This window comes from Diplotaxodon limnothrissa, linkage group LG10 (genome assembly GCF_057381915.1).
Source record: "Diplotaxodon limnothrissa isolate DT_005_m linkage group LG10, D_limnothrissa_male_GT1.1, whole genome shotgun sequence".
In the NCBI taxonomy this organism is placed as follows: domain Eukaryota; kingdom Metazoa; phylum Chordata; class Actinopteri; order Cichliformes; family Cichlidae; genus Diplotaxodon; species Diplotaxodon limnothrissa.
This window is the reverse complement of record NC_140605.1, coordinates 17916994-17941227: the sequence shown is the minus strand read 5'-3', so window position 1 is coordinate 17941227 and position 24234 is coordinate 17916994. Positions and strand designations below refer to the sequence as shown.

Below are 24234 nucleotides of genomic sequence, written 5' to 3'. Positions count from 1 at the left end.
CAATTATAGCTCACCACAAAGTAAGAATCAGAATACTGTATTAATCCCTAAGCAAATTATGTAGAGAAAGATGAACAATGGGGAAGACTATGTTGAGAGGTTGCATAGGAGTGCCAGATGGAACTCTTGAGATTGCAGCATCCACACTTTTAATCACATCTTCCCTATTGAGACTGATCAACGGGACACTGGCTGAGCACAAATGCTGGAGACAGACATTTCTGCTCAGGAGTAAACCAAAAAAAAAGAAATAAAAAAAAAAAAAACATGAAAAATAGACCTGATAGGTTATATGTACCAATCTCTTATAAGAAGAAGTCATAATTAAAAGCAATCTGTTGCCATCATTGCAATAGTCAGGGGGCTTAGACCATTTAAAATTTGTTTTTCCAATGAATTACTTTATTTTCACTCACATGTTGTTGTATGAAGTACTTATTCTTTATTGTATTTTCTAATAAGTGGAACAATATTAAAACAATAAACTTGTGATTTCTCTAATTTAAGAACCAGCTTCATTTTTTTTTTTATTATTCTAATGCATCATGATGACAGGGTTAGCAATGTTTTCCACAGGTCAGTTTGAGGTTCTTTCATAAAATACATACCCTTGAGACAGTGGGTGCCATTTTGCTGAAAATAGTGAGGGGAGGGAAAGGGGGTGGGGGTGTAGACTTCAAAATAAAAGTGTGTGTGTGTGTGTGTGTGTGTGTGTGTGTGTATGAGAGAGAGAGAGAGAGAGAGAGAGAGAGAGAGACACTGGGAAACAACCCAGACTCTCAAGCCAAAAGCCTGCTACAGTAATTGGGGAAAATAAGTAATGTAACTATTGTAGTAATTACAAAAATATCAAACGCTGTCTCTCTGAAGTTCGTCAATAAACGGGGTTTACGATAGCAACAATCTTGCTGCAATTTGTCTATAAATTGCAATTTAAATGAGCTTTACAGTAGCTATGTACTCCCGGACAGCTGTACTGAAAACAAAAGGTTATTGTACAACTGGAAATCGGAGTAATGTCAAATCGGGGCGTCGGTGATTTTAATTTCTACTGTTACTGTCCTCGATCGAGGACAAGAGGAAGACCACCGATTGATAGTTCAGGTTCAGGTCCCACTCAGTCCTGGGTTTAGAGCAGTTTTAAATCCTGCACGGTGCTCCAGATCTTACATGGCAAGAATCCTTGCACGCATCAGGCCACCGTTGGATAACTTAGAGTCACGTGTCCGGGAATTGCAGTTCATTTTGTGTGATTGCATCTTCAAAGGATGCATCACAAGTACCCCCTTAATGTAGAATTAACAGAAGCTTCCTTAACTAGGATACAGTTGCACACAGACACGCTGCAGAAGACGGCAGCACAGACAACCGAGCAGTAAAAATGGGGGTCCGAGTGAAAAGAGCATGTGTTTTACAGCATGGACCCCCTATTCGCTTTACTCAAATGTACACAGGAAAATGAGTCTCCTCAAAGATCCCTAACACTAACTTGGACAGCAGTCAAGCCTGCTATACAGTAGTGTTAAGTGCCCGATCACTTTCATGCAGTCGCTACGTAGCTATTGTAAGCAGTACTTTACCTTAACGGGCATAAGGAGGAGAGGTATTTACAGTTTCCCTGGGAGGCCCGAGAAGAGGAAGCTGTAGAACCCCCAAACTCTTGTCTCACACGACGCTGGTCAGGAAAGTCTCGTCTTTAAATGTAGAAAAGATATATTTAGGTCTTGAGTGGCTATGTCTAGGTAGTTGAGCTAGAGGAGGGGATAGAAAGGCAAAAACAGCTTGTCCCACCCGCTCTTTACTATTGCGCAATCGCCTCCTGGCTGAAATCGCACTGGATGACACCAAATCCCACATGTGGCAGCTGGCTGAAGTCAGTAACAAAGTATCATTTTACATAAACAGAGTTGCCAAGAGTGTAGAAACTGGCGGTTTGCAATTTTTTGAAAACGTTTTCCATGTTATCATTTTAAATAAATCAGTGATACCCATTTCCCCCAAGTTTAAAGAGATATTGTAGTTTTAAAAACCCTACGGTGAAGAACACTGGGTGTAAGTTTGGATTGTTCTTTTATGATCATAATACTTACATAAAACACGACATCGTGAGGGACAGTTGTTGCTTAATGGCAGCAAGACAGAATCATTCAAATGTTCATTTTATTTACAGGCAAATAAACAGCTAAAACAGAATTCTTGCAAAGCTGAAAACAAAGCCCTCAGATTCTTAAAGAGCATTTAAACAGAGAGGTGTGAGGAATACTAACAGGATGAAGCAGGGATCACAGAAAGATCACATCTGGACTGTTAGGAAACAAAAGTTGGATACCATTCTTTGCCTGCGTGCATCCGACCTTTTAGCTCGTATGGCAAAGATGAGTCTGCTGTACAGAGTTGGAGTGAATAGTGTTCATTCAGGAATCAGTCTCAAAAAATAATCCATGTCAAGAACTTCTACACATTTAAAATATTGCCAGCAGTGAACAGTCTCTTTGAGCTGACAATACAAGGCCTAATTTCAGCATCAGTATAAACACACCTTTCTATACAATACAATATATACAATATTTACAAGATCTTTTTTTCAGTCATGGTCTCAGTTGTTGAGTTATTAAGCTGGGTGACACATCCCTTCTCTGGGAATCCCATTTAGTGATCTGTAATCCGGATGAAAAGTTGCTTCTCCTCTATGATTTGACTTCTAAAAGTGGTTTGATGTCTTTAATCCCATGCTCTGCTGCCACAGCTATGATGTGGTCCAGGGCATTCATTTGGCCCAACATCTTCACAACATCTTTGACCTGCTCCCTGTTGTAAGACATGACATGACATGCACTATGAGCACTACAAAAAATACTCATTACAACACAGCTTAAAAGCACTCATTGTGAAAAAGGAAGAGTTAATATGATAAAACAACACCGACAATGCAATTATTCCTAAAGCACATTCAATACCATTCTTGCAGATATAGCTATTAGTAAATTCAAGGCGCCAAGTTGTATATACAAAGCCGTGTAGAGGTCCTTACTTTGAAGTGCGCCGCTCAATATCAGACCCGACCAGTGCGCTGCGGTGGATTGAGTTGGCCAGGTGGGTGAGGTAGCGACAGAATGGCTCCAACTGAGGCAACGTCTGCTGGCCCTTCAATCCAGAAAACCAGTGCGATGGCAAGCACTCCACCACCTGAGAAGCACACGAGAACGAATTAAACAATAGCTTTGTGTTATCATGTTCAGCGAGCCACTAATGGTAAAAAGATAACCAACTAACATCTAACACCCCAGCAGAAGGGTCAGTTTTTAATAATCATGCGACTTAAAAATAGCAACTGACCATGTAGTCATAAACAGGTACAACAGACCCCTCCTTCAAAATATTTTGTCTGTGCATGCTCACTCTTTACCACAATGATCTCAGCCAACAAATCTTATTGTATTTTACATGGTTGTAAATAACGAGTATGCAAGGTGGGGAAAAAAATGATGTATCGATCACAGTTTGTCACATGAGCAAACTAAAATTACTGCCTTACAGTTTGTGAGCAGTAATTTTTACAGTTTGTAAAATATATCATTTTAAACAAAATTTAATAGGTAGGACCAAAAATTTGTGTCACTAATTCTTATATTACCAAATGTGAAATCTTCTCATCTGCTTTGGAATATCAAGGTTTACAGCACTTTTAAAACAAATCAACTGAAAGCGCAGTTATCAGTTTAAAACTATATATGACAAGTAAAACCACGGTCAGAGAAAAGTTCTAAATTCAGTTTTTCTCAAAAACAAGTGAAGTAGTGATGACTGAGAACCTACACAGACGTAGTGATATCGGTACAATGTTCTCACACATAATATCCGTTAATGATGGATGGAAGGATATTTTGTTAAGTAAAAGAAATCTGCAATGCTCAGTTTAATCTGATTTATCTATTGAATGAAATCCACCCCTACTAAGTGATTACATTTTATCTACCTTTTGGCACTTCTGAATATTTTCCTCCCATGTATCTGTGGTCTGCAGTGCAGAGAGGATATATCGGTTGAGAGTGCTGTCCAAGGCCAAGTCTTTCAGAGAGGACATGGATAAGATACCGTCCCACTGCAGGATGTTGCCCAGCAGCTAAGCATGAAGGAGACAAGAGTTAGACTGGACTCAAAGGCAGCAACACAAAAGTACATAATATCAGTGTGAAGATACTTTGATTATCAGCCCGCTGCAGCTGCTTTTCAAATTATACAGATCTCATTGTGTGATCTCCAACAATCAGGCAAGCTATTCATGTGATGCTATCAGTTCAGCAACTGACTGGAGGAAGTAATTTAAAGAGACACACACACACACACACACACACACACACACACACACACACACACACACACACACACACACACACACACAAAAAGAACACACATTTGCACACATACCTTCACACAGGACCAGAACTGCCTCTGATAGAATAAGTAGGGACCACTGTTCTTGTTCTCCAGGATGCTGAATAAAAGCAAGAGAGATTGCTTTAAGCAGCTTTAAGTGCTTATTGTAAATATAGAAAAAATACTAAGTGGAATCAAAATGCTAATATTGTTATTAATAAGAACATACTTCTTGGGGTACAGTGGAAGAAAGACATCTTCATCCAGAGTCCTCCTGGTCCGTAAGACAATTGTTTTCAATAGCTCCTAAAAGAAGGGGGGGGGGGGGGGGGGGGGGGGGGGGGAAATCAAGGTAATGACAGCAGTTCTTCTAAAAATATCAGGTAATCTAACAGCCAATGTATTTTGAGGAAAAAGATGATGAGGGTGGGGAGTACCTGTGTGTATCGGTTGTCCCCGTGCAGCACAGTGGGATAGCCTTTTAGCAGTCTGTGAATGAAGCTCACAAACCTGGTTGTTTGACTGCTGGAAAGTGGGTCCCACACCTGCTCTGCCAACACTGCCACATGCACAAAGTAGAGAGAAATGCATATAGTAGGAGTAATTTTCTACAGGCTTGCAAGCCAAGGACATCTCTGAGCATGCTATGCCTCGAACCTGACAGTTTGGAGAGGATGACCTTCTCCACTATAGCAGGCAGCAAGCCGATGTCGCCATCTCCTTTTTGCAACGTGCTGTTCTCTTCAAAGCCGTAAAACAGCAGCGACTCAAACCAGAGCATGTACTCAAAGTTTGCACACTGCGCCTGCACAGTGAATAGAGAAAAAAAAGATTCCATCACCATTCCTCATCCAATTTCCTTTCAAAAAGGAACTGGTTACACTGATAATACACCCATGCCCTACCTCGAGAGGGTTCCATGTAATCAGCTGCAGACGGACTAAGGGGTTAAAGAGCTTGGGCAGACAGAGGCCTATGTAAGCATCTCTGTAGGTGTTGGCATACTCCTTCCTCCACACTTCAAAGTGGGATTTGATGTAGTCGAGAGAATGAAAGTCCTCCACAACATCCTCAAATACCTTCTTACTTTCCCTTATTATACGATCTGGGTAGCACAAAGAGATCACGTCAGATTTTAAAAAATTATTTTCAATATCAGTTGAATCTCATATGTATGGTACGTAATACATTTATTAGACTAACAACCAATGTAAGGTAAATGCCACAGCTGCCCTAAATTAACAGTATTGATAATTACCTAAATCATTTTTAGGTTTCTGTAACCAGTGTGCACAGGCTCTTTAATCAAAACGATACTTTCAATGCAAAAATATAACTACTATTTTTCATTCATTTTCAAATTTACTCTTTGTTTACTAAAAAAGGCAGGAAAAATATTAACGCACATCTTTGGTGCAGTTTTTTTTAAACTTATATTCCTAAACAGAAAACCATTTGTTTTCTTGTTGAATGTTATATTCAAATAATTTGACTTATTTCAGAGAAATTCATTGAATTCAGTTTGTTAAATTTAAACAAGATTTTGACAGATTTCTTTTTTTTTTTTTTTAGTTAACATTGTTGAACACTGCATACAATATACATTTACTTTTTAATGTATTTTTTATTTATTTATTTTTAAATACAGGAACATACCTCTCTCCATGTTGAAGCTGGTGATGTCAGTAGAAGTCTCCTCGTCATCAGATGATAAGCCTTCTTTATGTTCTGCCCTCTTTCCATTCTGCTCTCTGGCTTGTCGTCGACGTGTCCTGTATTCATCCACGAATACAAAGGAAGCCAAATTAAAAACATGAGCAGAAATTGCCTTTTACCAACTTGGCACTAAGGTGACACTCTCATGGTCAAGACTTAAAATCTGATGCACAAAAAACCTTTTTTTTTTTACAAATCTATAGCTGGATTCACATTATTCGTTTCTGTGTAACTGTAATTGGCTTCGCATTTGTGGCCAAAAGTACAGCACAATACAGCATTTCCACAGGGAGAGGAATGTGAGAACAAGTTGGTACCTTCGTGCTTCTCTTTCAGCTATCCTCCTCTGACGACTGTGCTCTTGGTATGCTGCGCGATCTCGGCCAAATGAGTCTAGATTAGGAGCCATGACAGCTTTATCTGCAAGAGACAGGAGTAATGTTAGAGCCAGTAATGAGAAGCTAAGCCAACCCATAGCCTCATTCTTATTCTGATGACTAATTCCAAACTAAAACATGGGTACTCAAATAAGAAAGTATAATTAAAGGCTTAAAAATAAATTAGACGATCAGATCAAAATCTGTTTGAAATTTATCAAGCAGGTGAAGATATTGCCCTAGCCTTCCTATCTACTGGGCACCACTGGCAACAAAACATATTAAATCCAAACAATGTTTTTATCAATCACTTTTTGGTGTCAATTACTTACCAGACTGGAACTTCACTTATGGCACAGTCAACGTGACAGATGACATATCACTTAATTTGTTTTTTTAAATGCCATCTTTACACAGTCATCTTTACTTGAGCTGAGTTACAAACACCCAGCTGACTTTCAGATTCGGCCATTAAAGGACAGCCGAAACAGCTCCCTCAACAAAGCTTTTTCCATAAACGTACATGCTCATCCACTCGACAACACACATCACTTAGCTTTAATCGTATTTGTGAGAGAAATGTGATGCGATACAACAGCGTGAACTGCAGACACTCGCAGACATAACACGCACATACAGAGAGCTAATGAGGCCGTTCAAATAAATCATAAAAACCTTCAAGATGGACTGACTTGAAAGGCTTGCAAACTCCGACGATTCATCTTTAATATCATCCTGTCGTCTCTGGACAAGTCGCGTGGCCCGTTGCCTTAGTAACTGGTGCATGGCAGCCTCCAGCTCCAGGACAGCAGGCACCTGAAAAATATGATGCCTTCTGTGACCTCTGACCCAGCAAAAGTGGGACTCCGAGTCACAGGGATGTCTTGCTGAAGGGATAAAAGAAGTGGGATGGACAGTATAATACTGGAACCAAAATATTGCTGGTGTTGGGTGAAAATGTGCTATTCTGGGGGAGGCTCTCTGAAGTAAAGCCTGAACTTAGTGGACTTAGTTAGTTTAAACACTGAAAAGTGACAAAGTTAAGGGTCAACTTAGATTATTTGTATAGAAAATATAGTGAAGTTCATCATTTCTACCCAACATAAACAATATCATGATCCAGACATGTATATACTGTATGAAAGCACTCCACATTAATTCATGCTGACAATGGAAGGTTAGTGGCCCATTTGGAGCACAGATTAGTTGAGGAAACATAATGGTGGTGGGAAGGCCAGTTCTTCCATCATTCCATATAGTTGCTGTAAGACCAAAACTAAATTATTCTGTGAAGACATGCATTCAGAAGTAGCTATCTGGACTCGTTGTGAAAATATTTTAATACATACTTGTCTAATCTACTGTAATAATTTCTTTTGCAGCTCGAATCCATCTTTCATAAATCTAGTATCGTATTATATGAACAAAAACTAGTATATATTATTTCTGTTTAAACAGCTGATAATGTTAAACAACCTGAACAGGTATATTTATATATTCATAAATATATTTTTAATTAATGAGAGCAGTTTTGAAGAAACTGAGAAATACCTAAAGTGTGCTTCAAGCAACATATATGTACTGTCACATTTGCTTGTTAGCACTGTTAACTAGCAGTAATTATTCAACAGTTAAAAAAAATAAATATAATTACAATTAATCCTCAAAAGACAGCATTTCGATAGACTGTACCCCTTGGAAATCCACATTACGTGGAGATAACACAGACACAAAACAGCATACAGCTAATGAGACTGCAGGCGAATTCTCCCTTACCTTTTCACTGAAACACTCAAGCAAGTCTCCAACATACCCTCGCATCTCTTGCAAGAACTTATATTGCTCTGCATTGTCATTGGATGAGTCCTCCAGCTGCTGTATGGTACACTCAGAAGCAGCAAGGTCTTCATTGATCTGTTTGTAGCGGTCGACATTTCCATTGTGGCCTGCATGCATTTGGCTGAGCCTGTAGACACATGACATACAAGGACAGAATGAGTTAGATGGTTGTAAAGCTAGTGCAATCTTAATTACAAGCTCTGCAGATAGAAAAGTTTGAAGTACACCAACAATAATAAACAGCAACTAGAGAGGCAACATTTTTGCCTCTCTGGTCCTTAGATCTGTGGACTGTGTGTCTCGGTCATCAGGACCACAGCAAACAGAGATGGCAGCAGCCGAGCTGAGGACTGAAAACAGACGTTGGTGCAGTTTTCTACTGGACCTACCTATCCTGCAGGCGTTTCTTTACCAGATCAATGGATACCGGGATTAGATCATTAAGAGAGGCCCCATAGTGAACGGAACCATTGTCAGCTTGTCCAGTCTGTTTGGCAGTCTGTGGAGCCACTGTACTGTAGGTGTAAGGCATGCTGTAGGAAGAGCCATACGGCTGGCTCTCATAGCTGTTCTGGTAGTAGACTGTGCTGTCTTCTGGCTGACTGCTTTGGACCTATTCATTAGGAACACAGAAAACACAAAACACTTCAGATACTAAAAATAACAGCATTGCTCCAACTAACGATTAAAGCACAAATTTTCAACCCCATAAACTATTCAATATATTAGGGTGGCACAATGGATCAAATTTTAATTTCAATCATGATTTTGGCTTCCCACAATTAATTAAACATGATCAAGCGATATTGAAAATGCATGCTGCACTATAAAATGCAAAGGCAAATCAAGCCTTTCCTAAACATTGCATATGCTTAACACAGCTGCTCCCTGCACCATGTAGTTTCCTATACTAGCTTGGATGAGGAACAACTTTAAAAGACTGATGTACAGCAAAAGTCAGACACAGTGAAGAGCTTGTGCCCGATCATTACGCATCGTTCGGAAATGCGTCACTCGATTCAAAGTGACTTGAGTGACGTTAACCAAGAAGAAATCATATGCAAAGAGTTCTGTAAAGGTGTGTCTGCCTCGCAAAGCAACACAACTTATTCAAGCTGCTTCCAGCTCACAAAGATGCACTGAAATCACCAACACAATTGCATTCCATTTGACCAAAATGTGTGTCCACTAAACATTGTGAGTAACAAATTCACATCCATTATGCAGGTATAATAAATGTTGTGAAACACTATATTTTACTTCACAATACCAAAGTGAAAGCAAAGGGTGGTGGCAGTCTGAGTACCAATGCCCTGAAATCCCTTACCCTGGCCACCTTATCCAACTCATCCAGTTGGACTAAATCACCCATGTTCTGGGTCTGCCCCTGGGCTTCCTCCCAGTAAGACATGCCCAGAATACCTCACGTAGAAATGGTAAATGGCCTGTATTTATATAGCGCTTTACTAGTCCCTAAGGACCCCAAAGCGCTTTACATATCCAGTCATCCACCCATTCACACACACATTCACACACTGGTGATGGCAAGCTACATTGTAGCCACAGCCACCCTGGGGCGCACTGACAGAGGCGAGGCTGCCGGACACTGGCGCCACCGGGCCCTCTGACCACCACCAGTAGGCAACGGGTGAAGTGTCTTGCCCAAGGACACAACGACCGAGACTGTCCAAGCCGGGGCTCGAACCGGCAACCTTCCGATTGCAAGGCAAACTCCCAACTCTTGAGCCACGATCGCCCACGTAGAAGGTGGTACCCTAGTCAGATGCCTGAACCCCCTAACTTACTCCTTTATATTTGTAAAAGAGCAGCAGCTCTACTCCGAGTCCCTTTCGAACGACCAATCTTCAGCCACCTGGGAACCCATTCTGCTTCTATCTATGACTAACAAGTGAGGCTAGGCAGATACTGATTAGTAAATAGACAGCTTCATGACTACAAAAGATTGGTGCAGCATCTGCATCACTGTGGATGCCGCTCCAATTCATCTATCGATCTCTCCCTCCACTCTCTGCTTACTCGTGAACAAGACCTCGTCCCTGACCTGGAGTTATCACTCCATCCTTTTCCGATTGAGAACCGTGGTCTCAGGCTTGGAGTTCCCGATTCTCCTTCCAGCCGCTTCACACTCGTCCAAAATGCTCCAGTGCAAGCTAAAGGTCACTACCAAATTACCTAAATACGCTCAAGCTTCACAAAGATTGAGATGCTCTTACACACCATCTAAAGACATTGTTCCAATATATTCATATGGAAGAACAAATATTTAAATTTCTCCACTTAATTGAAAAACAGAAAAACTCTGATTAAGGGAAAGCCCCAGTTTTTTAGTAAACAATACAATGGCAGCACAGAATCAAACAGTAAGTAAAAACACAAACATCATTCACTGTCAACAGTCACACCTGATAGGAGAATATTTTTATTATATCTCTCTATCCAGAGATTCAGTACATCTTACCTGGGGTATGCTGATCCCTTTCCTAATTTGCTCCTGCTCCCAGCGGCTCACCTCCTCATCCTGTCCGGTATCCAGTGCTTCATCATCACTACCCTCAATACCTGTATACATATGAAAGACACATCCATTTTTAATAAAGTTAAAAAAACAAACAAATCTGATTCAGAATAGTAGTCAGTAGACAGCAAGCAGGGAAGCTGAATAGAGTACCAATCTCCTCGGCTATCTTTTGTCTCTGGCTTTTGTTCCTGACGCCGCTGAAGCGGATCCTTTTCTCTTCCTCATCTTCGTCATCGCTGGCATCTTGGTCTTCTCGTACCAGACGTTTCTTGGGCGCCTCTGTTTCAACCAGAGGAGCATCACCTCCCAGCTCTCTAGCAAGCTGCCGGCGTTTTCTGGCAGCATGGATAAATGCTGCATCAGGAATCTCCCCTGGAATAAAGTCAGAAAAGTCTTCATCTAACTTCTTGTGATGCTGTGCAAACAACAAACAATACAGCTTGTGTGTTTGGGGCATAGCACTAATGCAGTTAAACTAACACAGCAGAGTGGTAGATGTAAAACGCTGCACCTGTTCTCAAGATATCAAAACCAAAGACACTGATATTCCTTGTTACATAACACACAGAAAAACTCCACAGCTATTACAATGCCAATAAACTGTCATGAATGTGCTCCTGTGATGACAGTCCTTTCAGATAGGTACTGTGGTGGAAGTGTGTGTCGTATATACCTGGTCTCAAGCTGCCAAGTGTGGAAAGTGTGTTGAATGTTGCTCCTGTGCTGTTGCTTCTGGACACTTGACTGTTTGTCTGACCACTTTGACTCCTTGCATCCTCCTCCTGTTCATCAGCACTCTCCACCTCCATTTCTTCCTCTCCCTGTTCACTACTTGCTCTGCTAATAACTTCTTCTTTAACTGCAGGCTGAGCTGGAGCATCTAGAAAAAACAAAAAACAGGAATGCAGTGAAAGATGCATCAAGTCGAGTGAAATCATTTATGGCATAGTTGTGACTGTCAGATGTGGCTGACAACACAACTACTATGGTTAAAGAAGGTGGGGGGCCTCTGACAATTAATTGGCTGAAACATTGGAAGTATTTGCTAACGTAATTTAATGTCACAGTTAAAAAAAAATTATAGTTCTACTGCTTAATTAGGCTTCACCTTATTTCATAGTTGGGCGCTAATATATAGATAAGTAGTAAATATAATATTTCATGGTTCACATGACAGCACATAACGCATGGCATTGACAGTAGGCTAACACACCTGATTTGACATCCTGTTTGGTAGATCCAGACCTCTCCAAGTCCTCCTTGTATTCTTTCTTGAGTTGTTTCAGAATCTTTTTGCTGTGATTGGATTTCTTCACTCGGAACACCTCTGAGCCGTCTGTTTACAAACAAGTCGTAGCACAAAGTTAATAATGAGTCCAATTAACCATGCACAACGTGCATGTTAGCTTGGTGGTCAATAACTTTCTTCCCTCTACAGTGCCTGGAGTAGGAAGTGTAGTTTGCGCAGAATATGCAGAAACTGTTTGATAACGATCATACTTAAAACTGCCACGCTTTCTCCGGCTAATGTGAACAAGCTAGCTAGCTTAGCATCGGTTTGGCTACCAAAGTTACCTTCTTCATCGACGAAGCTCAGCAAACTGGCCTTCGTGGGTCCTGGCACGGCAGTCGTATCTTTGACCTTCTTTTCCTTCTTGACGGCTCTAACGCTGTTAGCCTGAAGGCCGTTACTATGACAGCTCTCTGTAGTGCTGAGCACTCCGGTAGCGTTGCTGTTGGAAGTCTCCATAAATGGGATTTCGGTAGGCCCAAACATTGTCGGCGCCAGCTGCGGCTGCTGACTCTCCTCCTGCTCATCCTCGTCGGACTCATTCCGACGTCTAAAGTTAGCTCTTTTCGCCTTCTTAAACATTTTTTTTAGTTTACCAGCTAAATGCAACAGTGCACGTACAAACACGGTTCATCTTAAAAATGTAACTCGAGCCGAAAGATGTCACAACCACACACCATGTCAGCCATTTTCTTTCAGAGAGATGTGCAGTGGATGCCGCGGTGCTAGACGGCTGTCTTTCCTTGGCTGTGATTGGCTGTTTCGCTGTCAGGCAACCGATTCTTCTTCGGTGTTTCTCGGGAGTTATTGTCCTTTCTCCACTGAAAGGACTTTTGAAATACTGCCTCCTTTGTAGTTTTAACTAGCTATTGTCCCGCGTCCTGAACCGCATGCGGCTCTTTTAGGTTTTTCCAGCAGTTCAGTGTAATTCTGACAAAGAACGAGGCAAAAAATAATATTTATAATATTAATATGTAATAATAATTTAAAAAAAAACTGTTAAATTTTTTTTTATTATGATTTCTTGTGATTCTTGTCCAGCTATAAAATTGGGCAACCTAGCTGACTTTTATGTGCCTACGTCAAATGATGTGCCTACTGACACAGTGTCCAATTTTAAACAGTCTGTTTAATTTAACAAATTGCTGTACTGACAGTAAATTTGATTTAATTTGCACAGAGTGGCCTTCTTAACTCTTTGGCCACTTTCTTTCAAGCTAGGCCTTAATACTTTTTTCTGTCACTTCCTAATTGTTCAATAAAAAGCTAAAACCTTTTTTTATTATAATAAAAATACAAAGTTAAAGTAGAAAAATTGTAACTTTACACTGCGGAGTCACATGTGATTTTAAATCACTATCAATTAGTGCTTTAAATATAAGTAATGGTGGCATGCTAATTTATACTTAAAAGACTGTGTTACCTTCATTATATGAGCTACACTTCTTTTTCTTCAAGAACTGCTTTTGGTCTGTGGCTCCGCGAGGTGGGGTAGTGCTGTGGGTTCGGGGGCATGTGCCAGGAAAGCTGTCAGGGCAGGTTGGATCAACTGACTGACTGTCTTCCCTGTTTTAGTAGCTCGTGGGGTCCGAAGAGAGGGAGACCTGAGCCAGAGACACGATGGCTGAAAAGTAATTGCTGAAAAAATAAAATAAAATAAAACCCTCACTTGCCCCGCAACACTGACTATGTCTGTGTGTGTCGTGCCGGGGTCCAAGACAGGGAGTTGTGTCACATAAAGGTTGCCGACCCCTGGTCTGTGGTGTGTCCAGTTGTGTTAGTCTCCTGACGGAATCTGTGTATCAGGTTCTCCCTTTAATGCAAATCTTTAATGTTGCCCCTCTACATGTCCTAACTTTGCAGACCTGTATTCACCACCCTGCTCCACAAGTCAGGATGTTCTTCACTGTCATTTTTACAGTTAGTAATAAACAGTGTTCTAGACAGGTGATGGTGAACATCTTAACCTACTTCTAATTATTTGTGCTTCTCTGTTGGTTTTGCTGCTTTATATTGTATGTTTTCCTTTTATTGTTAGTTTTATTTTGATGTGAATCACCGGTCATTTACTATATGAATAAATGTACTTACTTTCTTATTAGTTTTGTGCTACAAACTCAATGACATTGTCATTACTTTATTATTATCCTCCAAATTATTCTATAGTCTTCTGCTACATGTTTTTCAGAAACAGTACCTTTCTGGTTCCCACACTAGTATTACATTTTTCCACTCATGAGTTAATTTCAGATTGGTGAACTGTTGTTCATATACTAGATGTTCAGATGAGTTAAAGTGTAGTTCAGTAAATCCCGGTGTAGAGGGGCCACGGTGGAAAATGTCTCACTAAGAAATAAGTGACATAATAACTACAGCAGATTTGTGCTCGTTGTGGATGCATTGTGGTCAGATGAACGCTGTACTGGTCCAAAGGTTTAGTCCTCTTTGTGCGTCTTACATTTTATACATTTGCATTTTATATAAGCAGATTCCAGAACAAAGATTCAAACAGAAGATTATTAGGTTTATTTTAAACTGATAAAAGCTTCAAAGTCAGCCCTGCTGCCCAGCACCCATACGTTTGGATTTTTCGGAAAGTTATTTTGAACAATTTTTCAGATGAACTTTAATTTCAATAGTCAAAAACTGTGTTTATTGAATAATCTGTCAAATTTGCAAAGGAGTGCTTTACATTTGTCCTGTTTGTCCACAAATACATTTTTAAAAGCTAGTTATATATTAGTAGTTACAGCCCATAATTACTATTAAAAATGTTCCAAAAACAAAAATTCCAAATTAAATCCAAAGTGGCATCTCTCTTTCTCTCTCTTGCATACAGATCATGTACAGAACTGATGTCTGTTGAAAAAAATCTCTATCTCCTCGACTGATATGATCTTGTCATGAAACGGCTGTGGCAGGCAGGAGATAAGGGCCCAAATGCAGAACTCAAAACACGGAGATGAACTGATGGGGGCTACTTTATTGTTGCAAAAGTCACACAAAAACACTTGCAAAACCAAACCAAAACCTAGAAACTGGGAACTAAAAACAAAACACCGGGAAACTAAGGATGGTGATTTCTGGGAGCACAACAGGAGAAACCCACACAGCATGAAAGGATGACACGAAACTGACAGATAGAAACACAGGGCTAAAACACACTGAGGGATAACGAGGGAATGGGACACAGGAGGAGATCACAGCTGGGACTGAGCACACTTGACGAGACTAAGAGGAGACAAGGCTAGAGACACAGACATGAGACAAGGGACCATCAAAGTAAAATGACATGAACACAAGGGGAGCACAGAGAACACCCAAACACTGGAAGAAAAATAACACAAAACCCACAAAACTCGAAAAAATTAAAAAACACAGACCATAAACATGGAGTCATCAGACTCCGGACCATGACAGATCTTCCTTGGAAACACTTTGTGTGTTTGGTTTTGTGCTGTTGGTGATATTTGTTATATTGTTTGAAGTACTGTATTAGTTTTTGCTCTCTCCTCTTCAGCAGGGCCATGCAGATGCTGAAGCTCACTGACATGTGCAGCACAGAAAGAAGGATGTGTGCAGGTGGGATTGTGTAGTGTCATAAAAGCCCCTGAAGCCTCATGTGGACAGACCATCCAGCTACACGTGGAAAATGAACTCACTTGACAGTATTTTGTAGATCTTTAAATGCACATCATTTACATGTCTACAAATTTACTTATTAACTGAAAAAACTGGAACGCCGTTCTAGATCATTTATTTTAACCTGCTGCAGCCCCTGGATGTTACTGATTTCTGTCTCCTTTGGCTGACTGCAAGCCAGAAATCAGCGAGCCGTATATGTTGGCTCCAGTTTACTATGACAAGTTCAGCAAGTTCATTCTTCAAAGTTCATGCATGCACCTGCAGAAGAAATGGAGGTAGAGCTGGCCACAACCAAGTCTCGCAAAAAGTCAGGGATTAAAAAATATTATCATTTACTTGTCGGTTGAATTTAGAAAGCCAACAACTTTTTGTGTTGTTTTAAAACAGCAAATTGTTTTCTTTCATCACTATACCACAGTTAGCCATTCAGAGGACTTGATGCACACCCAAATTAGCTGATGTCGTCTGTAATGGTAAAATGGTCTGTATTTGTATAGCGCTTTCCATAATCCCTAAGGACCCCGAAGCACTTTACACTACATTCACACACTGGTGATGGCAAGCTACATTGTGCCACAGCTGCCCTGGGGCGCACTGACAGAGGCGGGGCTGCCGGACACTGGCGCCACTGGGCCCTCTGACCACCACCAGTAGGCAACGGGTGAAGTATCTTGCACAAGGACACAACGACCGAGACTGTCCAAGCTGGGGGTCGAACCGGCAACCTTCCGATTACAAGACAAACTGCCAACTCTTGAGCCACGATCGCCGCCTGTAGTTCTGTACCAACCCAAAAGAAATGTTATGGAAAGTTGTATAATCTCAGAGCAGTGTCACTATGGTTTGTCAGCCCCTGACACACTGTTAATGACAGAAAAAGCAACAAATCTCAAGTGTTACAGTAAAGAGTCACAGAAACGTACGAATCAAACAAACAAGCTGTTGAAAATCGCTTCTGTTTTAATGTATAAATTTTGACTTCCTAGGCTCAGCATGAAGAAATTTATTGGACCAACAATATCGGATAAAAATGTATTTTATCTAATATCATCCGAGTGTCTCCTTGACTTGATCTACAATGGTGTATACTGTTTATCCTCAGCTCAACATATTTGGTCGAATACTGCCACCTACTGTACGAGTTTATGTTTTACCAGAGCTTCATAAACTTCATGATAAAATTAATAAATGAATGGATAAAAGTAATAACAATAAATACATAAACATGTAAATGGCATCATGTCATGTTCTTCTTGTAATCAGAAGGTTGCCGGTTCGAGCCTCGGCTCGGACAGTCTCGGTCGTTGTGTCGTTGGGCAAGACACTTCACCCGTTGCCTACTGGTGGTGGTCAGAGGGCCCAGTGGCGCCAGTGTCTGGCAGCCTCGCCTCTGTCAGTGCGCCCCAGGGCAGCTGTGGCTACAATGTAACTTGCCATCACCAGTGTGTGAATGTGTGTGTGAATGGGTGGATGACTGAATGCCATTTTACCATTTTTTTTCTTCTTTTTTTGACAAGCAAAGACTTTTACATATATTTTCTCTTACGTTCAGTAAAATCCCTTGGAAATTATACTTCATATCTTAGCTTATGTCCCACAAATATAGAATATTCATTACACCTAGATATTGTCTATTGTCAGATATTGTGTTCTTTCTGATAAACATGTTGCTACTTATAGATTTTGCTACATTGTGTCTAAATCTTAATCTTTACAAAATAAAATCTAAAAACGATTAAACACTATTTAAATTAACTATAACTGGTGATGACTTTGCACACAAATAAGGTTTTAAATGCTTTTTTCCTGGAAATTATGCCTTTACTGCCATCTTTATTGTTGCAAAATACACCCTTAATTTTGAATTCTGAATTCAACGAATCGCTCTCTCTCTCATGCTTTTGTGGCTACTTGGAATCTCTGGTGACAAAAACCTGAATAATATGAAGTGATCTTTTAATTTGTCACATTGGACAACACTTTGTGTGCAGATCCAGTATCTCATTTAAAAATACATCCTCTTGCTTCACCTCTGAGATTGAAATTGTCACACTAGCAGAACTAGCAGATATACGTTAGTGAACTTTTGCTGCAAACAGTTTTTCAACACTGCATTTGAAATGACCTGCCACATCCTCCATTGGTGTGCAAGTGGGATTGTGTGGTGGGATACATGTCTCTGAGGCCTCAGATGAACAGACCATGCTGCAGCATGTGAAAGATTCACTCACTGGACAGTATTCTGTAAATTTCCATCAGAATTGTTTTAAAGCATGCTCAATCATCCAGTCATCTCTTGAACACCACCAAGTCATTGGTTCAGGTATGTGGATGACACCTGGGTAAAAATCTAATCTCAGGATGTGCCCCAATTCACTGATTCACAAACACATCAAATTCATCAGGGAGGATATGAAAAGTGGCAGGTGAGTCTTCTTAGACTGTGAGATTTCCATCAGTAATGGTGAACATTTAAAAGTTGATTTGTACCGTAAACCTATGCATACGGATCAGTATTTAAGGTTTGGGTCTCATCATCCTCTGGAGAACAAACTGGGTGTCATCAGGGAGAACATCATCCCCACAGACACAGCGGCCAGGGAAGCAGAAGAACATCATATCAAGAAGGCCCTGAGTAAATGTGGTTATCCCAGCTGGACATTTGTCAAAGCTGGGAAGCACATAAAGAATGCTCCAGGCGTTCCAAGAGAAAAGGACAACTGCTACCTAAGCGAAAACCTTTAGTGATCCGTTATGTGTCAGGAGTATTGGAAAAGCTGAGACACTTTCGGTGTCATGGTGTCTCTGTGGCTATTAAACCCCAAAACATGCTGAGGCAAAAATTGGTCCACCCCAAGGATGTGTAAACAGAGTAATATAGTGTACGCTGTTAAGTGCCAGGAGGATGATGCCATGATTGTGATGCCATGATTTATACATCGGGGAAATCAAACAACCTCTGGCTAAGAGGATGGCACAACACAGAAGAGCTACCTCATCAGGTCAGGACTCTGCAGTCTATTTACACCTACAAGTCAGTGGACACTCTTTCAAGGATGAGGATGTACACATCCTGGACAGGGAGGAACGTTGGTTTGAGCGTGGAGTCAAGGAGAGGCCATTTATGTGAAAAGGGAAAGACCATCTCTGAATCGAGGAGGGGGCCTAAGGGTACATCTTTCACCATCTTACAATGCTGTGATTGCAGCCATTCCCCAACTCTCACTGCTACTGGTTAATGGTCATGGTCATCAATCATATTAATGATCAAGAAACTGCCAGCATTGAAAACAGCCCATTGTTAGTCTTGACTTGATTTTACAAGGTTTGAGCATTACAAGGTTAAAACAGATCAGTGTACAGCAGTGGTTTGTGCTATGGCTCAATAAAAAGGTCAGTATGTTTTGAAACGCTCTGCTGAAAATGAGCTCTATTAAACAAAAGCGCATGGAAAATTTTGACAAAACTAAATTTCATAAAACCACTAATAATTTTGTCTTCACCTGTAAATTAACTGAAGAAAGCCAACTGCTTTAGGTTTTATGACAGCAAATATTTTTCATTCATCACTGTAATATTTTCACCCTTCCCTGAAATCCATTGGAAGTCATACCTCATATAAATATAAATTATAATGCTTATGTTATTGAGAACCTTATAAAAACACACCTATCTCATAGACACTTGGTTATTAAACAGTTGATTTTAATCTGCTTTTCCTGGGTGTTAATCTTAGACTCCCACTCCTCATTTGCCTTTGAATGCCTTCACTGATTCCATACACTGATATTGTCGCCCTTTGATATCTGTGTCCCACGTCTTGCCGTGAATCTCTCACTCCTTTCTTATCAAAGATTTGGCCATGGGAAAAACCATGGCCACATTCAGTTTCATTGCCATTTAAGCTTTACATACACCACCAGCAAACAACAGTTGATAACAGCCACTGTTTACAAAATCCTACAAACACAAGAGGCGAGTGATCCTTGGAGGGGCATTTATTTGATGGTGAGATGTCTCAACATAAGGGGGTTTAAAGGGAGCGTTCAGTTTGGGATTGTGTCTTCTAGTTCAATAAATACCACAATCTCCAGTCTAATATAAAGTGTTAAAATGAAAGGTCAGAGACACCCACAATGGACACATGTAATTTGGGCTTAATGATGTAAAATGGTGCATTTGCTCTAACTTTGAAGTACTTAACTCCCCAACCTTTGATTTAAGAAAAAAATATTGATCACTTTGTTTTGTACTTTTATTTTCCTGTATACACTGCAAAACATTTGAACCACCCTTCATTTCTGTATATATTTATTCTGTATATATTCTGCAGCAAAAAAATAGGAAAATGTCAGGCAACGAGTTGACACAGGACCTGCGAATACTTCTGGTGCTTTTCTCCAAAGCATAATCAGACATGGCCAAGAAACCATTCCCAAGGAAGGGAAACAGGGAAAAGGTTTGAAGTATGCCAAATTACAGAAGAACTCAACTGAAAATCAGTGGTAACAGATTTTAGGCTTAGATCATCATGACTATGAGAGGAGGTAGAGCAGTGAGAGTCGAAACCTGTCTGGCAGCTTTTGCAATCAGAATAATGATCCGAATGCAGTGTTGTGCCAAATACATTTTGCTTTTCCAACATGAGCTCTATAGGCTCCTCTTGCTCATATGTTTTTTTTATTTATATCTTTATTTATTCATTTCTTTTAGTATTTTTTCAGTTATTACAGTATATGTGTAGCGTGACAATGTCTAAGTTTACTCTGCTGCGTCAAAGACGAGCAGGAAAGTTCCATCTTGGCACTGAAAATGGATTTGACTTGGCCCATTTTGCATTAGGCATGTATGCACAGTTACTCTGTCTGCTAGTCATCATCAAGATCTGTGGTATTTAGAGCCTGATATAAAACAACAACAACAACAACAACAACAAACAAATTAGAGTGCTCATTCTCCTGCTAAAGCACATACACACAATTACAGTATCACTTGACCAGTTGTGAATGATTCATATTGCATATTTTGGCCAAATCATCTGCAACTTCAATTAAACATGCAGGAAAGACAAAAGGAAAATATGCATTTTTTTGAAAAAGCGCTCATTATTTAGGAGGCAAAACAGGATTAGAGGTCACTAACTGGCAGCCTATGGCTGTAGCCATCTTTGTCTGCAGCCATTTTATAACGTCACAGTGGGAAAATGATAAATACTAAATGAAACAATACATGAAGTGACTGCTGAATTGCATTTAGCTGCTTTCGTTTCAGGGTTCTGCGTCTGTTCAAACAGCCGTGAGTTATTGGTACACTTGATTTTTGACAGTTGTGCTTTTCCAGCTGTGACAAGTAAGTGCTTATTCGCATTAAAATTCATGTTTGGATATAGACAGGTTGAAAGATGGACAAAATAAAATATGCATAACCTTGCAGGTAGAAGTAAATACCTGTTGGAAACTGCTGATAGACGTTCCCCTCCCCTTTTCTCACAAATGTCTAAAAAAGAGAAAGAAAGAAAGAAAGGCCTTTCATTTTGGCTCACTTTCGTTCACCAGTCATTATCTCTGGACTGTTTCTTTCACTTACCTGACAACAGCGTTTTGAAAAATAGTCTTGAGAAGATGAAAGATTTCAAATGCCTAGCTTTGAAATTGCACCTGATTGCTACAGTATGTATGATGGCATCTCAAACACATTATGGACAATGGAGGCAAGGAGAGGAGGTTATTTCTGTCCTGAATGGTGCAGATGCATACCGGAGACTTCGACAATGTTCAGTTCCGTTAATAAATGCCAGACATGTGTGCTGCCGTTAGTCAGGGTCATTACAGAGCCATTACAGAGACACAGTGCAGTCGACACTGCAGCAGTGATAATAACTGCTGAAATTAAAGTGTCACCGCAGATGAAGCTGGAGTGATATGTTGTGATTAATTAACGACAAGATGACCCTTTGCCATTAAAACAATAATTGGAGATAAATACCTTCCCATTATCTGTAGCATTTCAGTTTTAACGTCCCACAGCCCCATTTTTCACCTTAACGCATATACACCGAAGCACAAAACATATGATCCTGGTATGTAGTGAGGTATTCACGCACAATAACTGACATCGATAAGAGCACGTTGGTTTTGAATCTTGATCAGCTTTGGATTGTATAATCAAAAAAATGTAAAGACATTTTTTTTGTATGTTCATACTTTGGAAACCTGTTTCTATGGGTATTGGTTAGATCCTCATAAAAAAGCCACAAAAAAAAAGCCCTGATCCATCATGCCATGGCAGCTTGATATTGGCAGGAGATACTTTTGGTCCTGTGGGTTGTGTGGTTGTCTTCTAAATGGGGTTTGTTGCAGTTAATCCTGTGGATGCTCAGTTTGGGGAATTTAGAGCCTGAGTCAGTGCCTTGGGCTGTTGCTATGTAGGGCTTTCTTACTATGGGAACCTTTACCCCATGTTTTCACTTAATACACTGTGTCCTCTGGTAACATAAAAGTACATTTAAGCAAAAGTTAGGCTTTATCAGCCGATTAAACCAGGCAGGGAACACCACATTGACCTGGTCATAGACCCACAAGTTTAAAAAAAATGGTACAGACAAATTTAGATTGATTGTCATTTTGTATTCCAAACAAGCAGGGACATGGAATTCATCGAATAACCACTCGGGGGCACTGTAGCCCCTTGTAAGATACAAAAAAGGGTGCTTTATTTGTGGCCAAGGTAGGCTCATAGTTCACTCATGTATAAATGCTAATGAAATACAATGACATTTCCTGATCCAGTCAATGTATCTGAAACAGGCCAGGATGAATATAGATTACATCAATACTGACTACTCAAAGGTTCATAAGGCTCATCAAATCATTCCTCTCATCTTTAAGGGGAAGCTGTTGCTAGGCTCTGTGATCATTTCAGGTATTTGTTTGTTAAAAAGAAAGAAGGATTTCATTTCAGGCGAATATCGTTACTTGGTGAGTTGTTGTCTGTGTGCAGGGGGCTGTGGTAAAAGGAAGCAGTATAGGCAGTGTCTGTCTTCTTTAAGCAGTGTCGCAGGAGTGATGCCATGTTAAATTCCTCCCCCAGGATACAGTAGCTGTAAAAGCAAAGTTATAGAAGTCAAGGTTTCATTTGCACCAATGGTACAAACATCAGGGTTGAATAACGGAGCTTATTAAATGCACTGGGTGAGCGTCAATACGTAAAATAGACAGAATGAGAACGACTGTAGGAAAACTGTGTTCTTTTGCTTTCATGAATGCAATCATCATTTTATTAAAGGCAAAGCCAGTCTGCTTTTAAAACACCTGCCTTATTTTTGACTGCACATTAACTCTCACACGTGTCCCAGTACTCTCAGGTAATTCTGTGCTTTTAAGACAGAAAATTAATGCTATAATGCGGGCTCCCACACACACACATACATACAGAGCTGCAACAAATGAATACTGTGGATAACTAATATTTAGCTCTGACAGGGGGTCAGGATTTACAGAGGTAATTTCTGAATCCTTTGTGCCATCAGAGTACATTATTCCTCCTCCGGCACAGATGCAGGATTGGTCTTACTACCAATCACAAGATGAAATCAACTAAGTAACTGCTCTGTTATCAGGGACGCAAGCTGTCTTGACACAAATGAACCCCGAAATTTGTTTTACATTTTTCGGAAAATGTGTAGAAACACATTTAGAAGTACTGACAAAAAAGGAGAGGTTTGGATTGATAGTCCGCACTCTTCATTTTCTGAAAGTGGTCAATGTGGCTTGTGTGAATGCATGTGATGTATTGTTTACACAGTTATTGCAAGGTAAATATGGGGTTTGGGACCACTGTGAGCATGGGCCTGTTTGAGAGTTGTATATGGTTCATGAGCATTGATCTTTGATGAATGATATGAGCCAGTAAAGCGAATGAAGGCTACCTTCTCTGGTGATGAAGATAAAAGATTTTTTTTTTTGTGGTGATAGAGAAACACTTGCTGTTTGCGGTGCTGAGCACAGTGGCTATTCTTGGAAGAACTGATAAGTTTATGAGAAATGGACAATAACCACTGAATAGGTGGAACACCTCTTTGAAAATAGCAACATATCTAAAGAAAGGCAAGCACAAATGGAATTTTAAGGACTTTAATGCAGTCCAGTAGGCCCAAAAGAGATGACATCTAATGAAAAAGTCACTATTCTCAAGAACCATTTTGAGCTAAACCCTTGGTGGGTAGCAGAAAGGTTCAGATTTGAGCTGGTCAGTGGCACTGGAGCAATTCTAACTGTGGTGAAAACCTTGATTCAGAAATCAATTCATCACCAGTGGGAAAAAAAAAGAAACAGCGAGCCACAGAAACCATTCTCTCAAAATGTTTTCAGCTTTGTCATAAATTCAGGTTGTTCTAAACACAGAGAAAGCCAAAAGCTCTGGAGTGAAGTTGTTACATTTAGGGTATGTCG

At 40.2% G+C, this 24234-nt stretch overlaps 2 protein-coding genes across 4 annotated transcripts in view; both read right to left on the bottom strand.

The window, feature by feature from the left end:
* Positions 1 to 1803, bottom strand: part of slc7a1a (solute carrier family 7 member 1a) — a 34313-nt gene extending 32510 nt beyond the window's left edge. For all 3 annotated transcript variants that reach the window (XM_085364516.1, XM_085364514.1, XM_085364518.1), the window contains exon 1: positions 1581 to 1803. The gene's annotated coding sequence lies outside the window, so the exon portion shown is untranslated. The remainder of the gene's footprint in view (positions 1 to 1580) is intronic.
* Positions 1804 to 2175: 372 nt separating this feature from the next.
* On the bottom strand, positions 2176 to 12826 carry paxbp1 (PAX3 and PAX7 binding protein 1). Its single transcript, XM_085364513.1, has 18 exons — positions 12424 to 12826; positions 12062 to 12184; positions 11522 to 11728; positions 10999 to 11220; positions 10789 to 10889; positions 8699 to 8922; positions 8247 to 8436; positions 7163 to 7286; positions 6411 to 6513; positions 6034 to 6149; positions 5283 to 5482; positions 5035 to 5182; positions 4815 to 4936; positions 4607 to 4683; positions 4429 to 4495; positions 3977 to 4123; positions 3032 to 3186; positions 2176 to 2808 (listed from the first exon to the last, which is right to left on the bottom strand). The coding sequence occupies exons 1-18, from the start codon at positions 12719 to 12721 to the stop codon at positions 2688 to 2690; spliced, it is 2745 nt and encodes a 914-aa protein (XP_085220639.1). The 5' UTR covers positions 12722 to 12826; the 3' UTR covers positions 2176 to 2687.
* Between the last annotated feature and the right edge of the window lie 11408 nt (positions 12827 to 24234).

Bases quoted from the DNA above. Each gene is read 5' to 3' on its own strand.
- paxbp1 (XM_085364513.1), bottom strand. From the start codon at position 12,721: ATGTTTAAGAAGGCGAAAAGAGCTAACTTTAGACGTCGGAATGAGTCC. The intron at 6,150-6,410 runs GTACCAACTTGT...GGATGAATACAG, and splicing joins GCTGAAAGAGAAGCACGAAG to GACACGTCGACGACAAGCCA. The intron at 5,183-5,282 runs GTAGGGCATGGG...TTCACTGTGCAG, and splicing joins TTACATGGAACCCTCTCGAG to GCGCAGTGTGCAAACTTTGA.